We start from the raw sequence: 10000 nt of genomic DNA, 5'->3' as shown, positions 1-10000 counted from the left end.
ATTCAAGTCTTGTAATTTGCCTGTGGATTTCTAACTGTGTGGAGTTAACCATCATTTTAAATGTGTCATTTACATGTAATTTAGTCACAGTGCTAATACCGCCCTCTATAGTTCATTCTACTCTATCTTTACCTGGCTAGTTAACCCTCAGTTTTGAAATTGAAAGTCAAATTCTTATCAATCTTTGATTTGACCTATTTGCTCAGTTTCTCTGCTACCCTTCCATTTATCCTATAATGCGTTATTTTCAGTTTCCCTACTACCCTTCCATTTATCCTATAATGTGTTATTTTCAGTTTCCCTGCTACCCTTCCATTTATCCTATAATGTGTTATTTTCAGTTTCCCTACTACCCTTCCATTTATCCTATAATGTGTTATTCTCAGTTTCCCTGCTACCCTTCCATTTATCCTATAATGTGTTATTTTCAGTTTCCCTACTACCCTTCCATTTATCCTATAATGTGTTATTTTCAGTTTCCCTGCTACCCTTCCATTTATCCTATAATGTGTTATTTTCAGTTTCCCTACTACCCTTCCATTTATCCTATAATGTGTTATTTTCAGTTTCCCTGCTACCCTTCCATTTATCCTATAATGTGTTATTTTCAGTTTCCCTACTACCCTTCCATTTATCCTATAATGCGTTATTCTCAGTTTCCCTGCTACCCTTCCATTTATCCTATAATGCGTTATTTTCAGTTTCCCTGCTACCCTTCCATTTATCCTATAATGTGTTATTTTCAGTTTCCCTGCTACCCTTCCATTTATCCTATAATGTGTTATTTTCAGTTTCCCTACTACCCTTCCATTTATCCTATAATGTGTTATTTTCAGTTTCCCTGCTACCCTTCCATTTATCCTATAATGTGTTATTTTCAGTTTCCCTGCTACCCTTCCATTTATCCTATAATGTGTTATTTTCAGTTTCCCTGCTACCCTTCCATTTATCCTATAATGTGTTATTTTCAGTTTCCCTGCTACCCTTCCATTTATCCTATAATGTGTTATTTTCAGTTTCCCTACTACCCTTCCATTTATCCTATAATGTGTTATTTTCAGTTTCCCTGCTACCCTTCCATTTATCCTATAATGCGTTATTCTCAGTTTCCCTGCTACCCTTCCATTTATCCTATAATGTGTTATTTTCAGTTTCCCTGCTACCCTTCCATTTATCCTATAATGTGTTATTTTCAGTTTCCCTGCTACCCTTCCATTTATCCTATAATGCGTTATTCTCAGTTTCCCTGCTACCCTTCCATTTATCCTATAATGCGTTATTTTCAGTTTCCCTACTACCCTTCCATTTATCCTATAATGCGTTATTTTCAGTTTCCCTACTACCCTTCCATTTATCCTATAATGCGTTATTTTCAGTTTCCCTGCTACCCTTCCATTTATCCTATAATGGGTTATTTTCAGTTTCCCTGCTACCCTTCCATTTATCCTATAATGCGTTATTTTCAGTTTCCCTACTACCCTTCCATTTATCCTATAATGTGTTATTTTCAGTTTCCCTACTACCCTTCCATTTATCCTATAATGTGTTATTTTCAGTTTCCCTACTACCCTTCCATTTATCCTATAATGTGTTATTTTCAGTTTCCCTGCTACCCTTCCATTTATCCTATAATGTGTTATTCTCAGTTTCCCTGCTACCCTTCCATTTATCCTATAATGTGTTATTTTCAGTTTCCCTACTACCCTTCCATTTATCCTATAATGTGTTATTTTCAGTTTCCCTACTACCCTTCCATTTATCCTATAATGCGTTATTCTATGTTTCCCTACTACCCTTCCATTTATCCTATAATGTGTTATTTTCAGTTTCCCTACTACCCTTCCATTTATCCTATAATGCGTTATTCTATGTTTCCCTGCTACCCTTCCATTTATCCTATAATGTGTTATTCTATGTTTCCCTGCTACCCTTCCATTTATCCTATCATGTGTTATTCTCAGTTTCCCTACTACCCTTCCATTTATCCTATAATGTGTTATTCTCAGTTTCCCTACTACCCTTCCATTTATCCTATAATGTGTTATTTTCAGTTTCCCTGCTACCCTTCCATTTATCCTATAATGTGTTATTCTCAGTTTCCCTGCTACCCTTCCATTTATCCTATAATGTGTTATTTTCAGTTTCCCTGCTACCCTTCCATTTATCCTATAATGTGTTATTCTCAGTTTCCCTACTACCCTTCCATTTATCCTATAATGTGTTATTTTCAGTTTCCCTACTACCCTTCCATTTATCCTATAATGTGTTATTCTCAGTTTCCCTACTACCCTTCCATTTATCCTATAATGTGTTATTTTCAGTTTCCCTGCTACCCTTCCATTTATCCTATAATGTGTTATTCTATGTTTCCCTACTACCCTTCCATTTATCCTATAATGTGTTATTCTATGTTTCCCTACTACCCTTCCATTTATCCTATAATGTGTTATTCTATGTTTCCCTGCTACCCTTCCATTTATCCTATAATGTGTTATTCTCAGTTTCCCTGCTACCCTTCCATTTATCCTATAATGTGTTATTCTATGTTTCCCTGCTACCCTTCCATTTATCCTATAATGCGTTATTCTCAGTTTCCCTGCTACCCTTCCATTTATCCTATAATGTGTTATTCTATGTTTCCCTGCTACCCTTCCATTTATCCTATAATGTGTTATTCTCAGTTTCCCTACTACCCTTCTATTTATCCTATAATGTGTTATTCTATGTTTCCCTGCTACCCTTCCATTTATCCTATAATGTGTTATTTTCAGTTTCCCTACTACCCTTCCATTTATCCTATAATGTGTTATTCTATGTTTCCCTGCTACCCTTCCATTTATCCTATAATGTGTTATTCTCAGTTTCCCTGCTACCCTTCCATTTATCCTATAATGTGTTATTTTCAGTTTCCCTGCTACCCTTCTATTTATCCTATAATGTGTTATTTTCAGTTTCCCTGCTACCCTTCCATTTATCCTATAATGTGTTATTTTCAGTTTCCCTGCTACCCTTCCATTTATCCTATAATGTGTTATTCTATGTTTCCCTGCTACCCTTCTATTTATCCTATAATGTGTTATTTTCAGTTTCCCTGCTACCCTTCCATTTATCCTATAATGTGTTATTTTCAGTTTCCCTACTACCCTTCCATTTATCCTATCATGCGTTATTCTCAGTTTCCCTGCTACCCTTCCATTTATCCTATAATGTGTTATTTTCAGTTTCCCTGCTACCCTTCCATTTATCCTATAATGTGTTATTCTATGTTTCCCTGCTACCCTTCCATTTATCCTATAATGTGTTATTCTCAGTTTCCCTGCTACCCTTCCATTTATCCTATAATGTGTTATTTTCAGTTTCCCTGCTACCCTTCTATTTATCCTATAATGTGTTATTTTCAGTTTCCCTGCTACCCTTCCATTTATCCTATAATGTGTTATTTTCAGTTTCCCTACTACCCTTCCATTTATCCTATAATGTGTTATTCTCAGTTTCCCTGCTACCCTTCCCTTTATCCTATCATGCGTTATTTTCAGTTTCCCTACTACCCTTCCATTTATCCTATAATGTGTTATTCTCAGTTTCCCTGCTACCCTTCCATTTATCCTATAATGTGTTATTTTCAGTTTCCCTGCTACCCTTCCATTTATCCTATAATGTGTTATTTTCAGTTTCCCTACTACCCTTCCATTTATCCTATAATGTGTTATTCTCAGTTTCCCTGCTACCCTTCCATTTATCCTATAATGTGTTATTTTCAGTTTCCCTACTACCCTTCCATTTATCCTATAATGTGTTATTTTCAGTTTCCCTGCTACCCTTCCATTTATCCTATAATGTGTTATTTTCAGTTTCCCTACTACCCTTCCATTTATCCTATAATGTGTTATTCTCAGTTTCCCTGCTACCCTTCCATTTATCCTATAATGTGTTATTTTCAGTTTCCCTACTACCCTTCCATTTATCCTATAATGTGTTATTTTCAGTTTCCCTGCTACCCTTCCATTTATCCTATAATGTGTTATTCTCAGTTTCCCTGCTACCCTTCCATTTATCCTATAATGCGTTATTTTCAGTTTCCCTGCTACCCTTCCATTTATCCTATAATGTGTTATTTTCAGTTTCCCTGCTACCCTTCCATTTATCCTATAATGTGTTATTTTCAGTTTCCCTACTGCCCTTCCATTTATCCTATAATGCGTTATTTTCAGTTTCCCTACTACCCTTCCATTTATCCTATAATGTGTTATTCTCAGTTTCCCTGCTACCCTTCCATTTATCCTATAATGCGTTATTTTCAGTTTCCCTGCTACCCTTCCATTTATCCTATAATGTGTTATTTTCAGTTTCCCTACTGCCCTTCCATTTATCCTATAATGCGTTATTTTCAGTTTCCCTGCTACCCTTCCATTTATCCTATAATGTGTTATTTTCAGTTTCCCTGCTACCCTTCCATTTATCCTATAATGTGTTATTTTCAGTTTCCCTACTGCCCTTCCATTTATCCTATAATGCGTTATTTTCAGTTTCCCTACTACCCTTCCATTTATCCTATAATGCGTTATTTTCAGTTTCCCTACTACCCTTCCATTTATCCTATAATGCGTTATTTTCAGTTTCCCTACTACCCTTCCATTTATCCTATAATGTGTTATTCTATGTTTCCCTGCTACCCTTCCATTTATCCTATAATGTGTTATTTTCAGTTTCCCTGCTACCCTTCCCTTTATCCTATAATGTGTTATTCTCAGTTTCCCTGCTACCCTTCCATTTATCCTATAATGTGTTATTTTCAGTTTCCCTACTACCCTTCCATTTATCCTATAATGTGTTATTTTCAGTTTCCCTACTACCCTTCCATTTATCCTATAATGTGTTATTTTCAGTTTCCCTGCTACCCTTCCATTTATCCTATAATGTGTTATTTTCAGTTTCCCTGCTACCCTTCCATTTATCCTATAATGCGTTATTCTATGTTTAGTTTAGCTAACTACAAAATGTAGGCTGGAAGCATTTTCTTGTAATTTCTTTGTGATCATGACATATTGTTATTTTGTACTTACTTACCCTTTCTGTCTTCAAATTCAGTACTTTGGATTTTGTTTTACTATTTATTTCCTGTAGTTTAGTTCAAAATAAATGATTTAATGTTTTGCCACCAGATACTTATCCAGTCTTTATTAGTTTAGAGAAAGTCATTGAAATCATTTCATGTCTTGTGTGTTTATTGTGTTTTGTGGTTCACAGGTTAGAATATTTACAACAATACATTGACAACATGGACCAGGAAGAAACTATGGAATCAGATACGGAAGAAGATATGAAGAAAGAAGTACAGAGTATGATGACACAATCTACTACTGAAGATTTCAAAATTAGTTCTGTAAGTATGGTTTCTCATCTTACAATGACATGACATGACATGACATGACACAACAAAACACAACACAACACAACACAACACAACACAACACAACACAACACAACACAACACAACACAACACAACAAAGCACAACACAACACAACACAATACAACACAACACAACACAACAAAGCACAACACAACACAACAAAGCACAACACAACACAACACAACACAACACAACACAACAAAGCACAACACAACAAAGCACAACACAACACAACACAACACAACACAACACCATACAACCTGTATTTCTGCTGTCTCTTTTTTTCCATAAATTTATGAATGTTTTGGAAAAACTACAAATTATTTCCAAGTGTAGTTTGTAAAATTTACGACAAAAGTCTTCCGTCTAGTCAGTCCATGCATGGCCATTTCATGAAAAATGCCAAACTTAACTACTAAACTGGTGTTCTGTCAAGGCCGTCCTTCATGGCTATTTCATGAAAAATGCCTAACTTAACTACTAAACTGGTGTTCTGTCAAGGCCGTCCTTCATGGCCATTTCATGAAAAATGCCTAACTTAACTACTAAACTGGTGTTCTGCCGAGGCCGTCCTTCAGTCAATTCCACAAACAAATCTCAGATGATGCAAAAAAATATCTCGAGTAGGGCCCTTTGGTGCATAATTTGCCACCCAAAAATCAACCATCAATCATTTGTAACCAAACATGTAGGACAAAATGATGAGTCAGTACGTATAGGACAGTATTGTTGACATCACACAAGATACATTATGTATGGGACAGTGTTGTTGACATCACACAAGATACACTACGTATGGGACAGTGTTATTGACATCACACAATATATAGTATGTATGGGACAGTGTTGTTGACATCACACAAGATACAGTACTGGGACAGTGTTGTTGACATCACACAAGATACAGTACGTATAGGACAGTGTTGTTGACTCACAAGATACAGTACTGGAACAGTGTTGTTGACATCATACAAGATACAGTACTGGGACAGTGTTGTTGACATCACACAAGATACAGTACTGGGACAGTGTTGTTGACATCACACAGGATACAGTACATATGGGACAGTGTTGTTGACATCACACAAGATACAGTACTGGGACAGTGTTGTTGACATCATACAAGATAGAGTACTGGGACAGTGTTGTTGACATCACACAAGATACAGTACATATAGGACAGTGTTGTTGACATCACACAAGATACAGTACATATGGGACAGTGTTGTTGACATCACACAAGATAGAGTACTGGGACAGTGTTGTTGACATCACACAAGATACAGTACATATAGGACAGTGTTGTTGACTCACACAAGATACAGTACTGGGACAGTGTTGTTGACATCACACAAGATACAGTACTGGGACAGTGTTGTTGACATCACACAAGATACAGTACTGGAACAGTGTTGTTGACTCATACAAGATACAGTACTGGGACAGTGTTGTTGACATCACACAAGATACAGTACTGGGACAGTGTTGTTGACATCACACAAGATACAGTACTGGGACAGTGTTGTTGACATCACACAAGATACAGTACGTATAGGACAGTGTTGTTGACATCACACAAGATACAGTACTGGGACAGTGTTGTTGACATCACACAAGATACAGTACTGGGACAGTGTTGTTGACTCATACAAGATACAGTACTGGGACAGTGTTGTTGACTCATACAAGATACAGTACTGGGACAGTGTTGTTGACTCATACAAGATACAGTACTGGGACATTGTTGTTGACTCATACAAGATACAGTACTGGAACAGTGTTGTTGACTCACACAAGATACAGTACTGGGACAGTGTTGTTGACTCACACAAGATACAGTACTGGAACAGTGTTGTTGACTCACACAAGATACAGTACTGGGACAGTGTTGTTGACATCACACAGGATAAAGTACATATGGGACAGTGTTGTTGACATCACACAAGATACAGTACTGGGACAGTGTTGTTGACATCACACAAGATACAGTATTGGGACAGTGTTGTTGACATCACACAAGATACAGTACTGGGACAGTGTTGTTGACTCACACAAGATACAGTACTGGGACAGTGTTGTTGACATCACACAAGATACAGTACTGGGACAGTGTTGTTGACATCACACAAGATACAGTACATATAGGACGGTGTTGTTGACATAACACAAGATACAGTACTGGGACAGTGTTGTTGATATCACACAAGATACAGTACTGGGACAGTGTTGTTGACATCATACAAGATACAGTACTGGGACAGTGTTGTTGACATCACACAGGATAGAGTACTGGGACAGTGTTGTTGACATCATACAAGATACAGTACATATAGGACAGTGTTGTTGACATCACACAAGATACAGTACTGGGACAGTGTTGTTGACATCACACAAGATACAGTACTGGGACAGTGTTGTTGACATCACACAAGATACAGTACTGGGACAGTGTTGTTGACATCACACAAGATACAGTACTGGGACAGTGTTGTTGACATCACACAAGATACAGTACTGGGACAGTGTTGTTGACTCACACAAGATACAGTACTGGGACAGTGTTGTTGACATCACACAAGATACAGTACTGAGACAGTGTTGTTGACTCACACAAGATACAGTACTGGGACAGTGTTGTTGACTCACACGAGATACAGTACTGGGACAGTGTTGTTGACATCATATCATCAGATATTGATTATACAGAGATATGATAGTTCTTAATGAAATTTAGCGCTGTCAATTAATTGCTCATTTGCATAATTAACCAACTTTGGCAAATAGGGCCTATTCCAAGAAAGACCACCAAATTCGATGAAATTTGCTAAAGATATTGACCAAGCAAAGATATGATGGTATTGATTCAATTGCTACTTTGAATATTTGATGTAGCCAGGACTGTCCTGAATTCAAGTGAACTTACAACAGATATTGATTACACAAAACAACAAAACACAGCACCATACTACACAACACAACACCATACTACACAACACAATACTTCTACTTGGTTTGATATCATTCAAATTTTCCCCTTATCCTTTTAATTCTTTCAACTACCCTGTCTACATACCACTGTAGGAGTACCTCTGAGACTCTCCTATAACTGTCTTCAACTACCCTGTCTACATACCACTGTAGGAGTTCCTCTGAGAGTCTCCTGTAACTGTCTTCAACTACCCTGTCTACATACCACTGTAGGAGTTCCTCTGAGAGTCTCCTGTAACTGTCTTCAACTACCCTGTCTACATACCACTGTAGGAGTTCCTCTGAGACTCTCCTATAACCGTCTTCAACTACCCTGTCTACATACCACTGTAGGAGTACCTCTGAGAGTCTCCTGTAACTGTCTTCAACTACCCTGTCTACATACCACTGTAGGAGTTCCTCTGAGAGTCTCCTATAACCGTCTTCAACTACCCTGTCTACATACCACTGTAGGAGTACCTCTGAGACTCTCCTGTAACTGTCTTCAACTACCCTGTCTACATACCACTGTAGGAGTACCTCTGAGAGTCTCCTGTAACTGTCTTCAACTACCCTGTCTACATACCACTGTAGGAGTACCTCTGAAACTCTCCTATAACTGTCTTCAACTACCCTGTCTACATACCACTGTAGGAGTTCCTCTGAAACTCTCCTATAACTGTCTTCAACTACCCTGTCTACATACCACTGTAGGAGTACCTCTGAGAGTCTCCTGTAACTGTCTTCAACTACCCTGTCTACATACCACTGTAGGAGTACCTCTGAGACTCTCCTGTAACTGTCTTCAACTACCCTGTCTACATACCACTGTAGGAGTTCCTCTGAGAGTCTCCTGTAACTGTCTTCAACTACCCTGTCTACATACCACTGTAGGAGTTCCTCTGAGACTCTCCTATAACTGTCTTCAACTACCCTGTCTACATACCACTGTAGGAGTTCCTCTGAGAGTCTCCTATAACTGTCTTCAACTACCCTGTCTACATACCACTGTAGGAGTTCCTCTGAGAGTCTCCCAGGGGTGAACAAATCCACTGGTCCGAGGTCCGGGACCAGTGATTTTTTTGGGCGGACCACACAAATTTGACCTTGTCTGGTCCGTCGGACCAGTACCTTAAACTGTAAATAATCATGCTAAAAAGTAGGAACAGCAACAACTGAATGTGAACAAACAAGAAATACGATCACGATGGAGCTAAAACTACAAGCCGAAGTATTATCAGGTGACTTCCGACTTCAAACCAGCAATATGCTATAGAGAGGGGGCGTGAACTTTGACAGTTGAATGACTGGTGATGCGTCAATACGTCAGAGTAGCGGCCGTACATCGTAGTTTATTTCACTGAATCAACAACAATGTGAAATGATAGACAGGAGATAACACTCAACGCACATGTGGCTCATATCATTACTAGTAGGGACATACCGGTTTAGGGACACAAGAATTAGGAAGACAAGAGTAATAATTTCATTGTATAATAATTAAAATGTATCAAATGAAACATTTTATTTGCTATCATTCTGTCAGCATTGATTGTATTATTGTTTTTATTCATAAAGGAGCTTCAAATTATTATAGTAGAACCCCTTTCATGAAATGAAG

General features: G+C 37.8%; 1 protein-coding gene across 1 annotated transcript in view; it reads left to right on the top strand.

Moving 5' to 3' along the window:
* LOC144448429 (uncharacterized) overlaps positions 1-10000 on the top strand; it is an 84606-nt gene that overhangs the window by 29066 nt on the left and 45540 nt on the right. The window contains exon 7 of the mRNA XM_078138673.1: positions 5248-5383. Within this exon, the coding sequence (XP_077994799.1) occupies positions 5248-5383 (136 nt within the window). The remainder of the gene's footprint in view (positions 1-5247; positions 5384-10000) is intronic.

The sequence above is a fragment of the Glandiceps talaboti genome, chromosome 17 (assembly GCF_964340395.1).
Source record: "Glandiceps talaboti chromosome 17, keGlaTala1.1, whole genome shotgun sequence".
NCBI lineage: Eukaryota > Metazoa > Hemichordata > Enteropneusta > Spengelidae > Glandiceps > Glandiceps talaboti.
The sequence above is the reverse complement of the archived record's forward strand: the minus strand, read 5'-3'. Positions and strand labels throughout refer to the sequence as shown.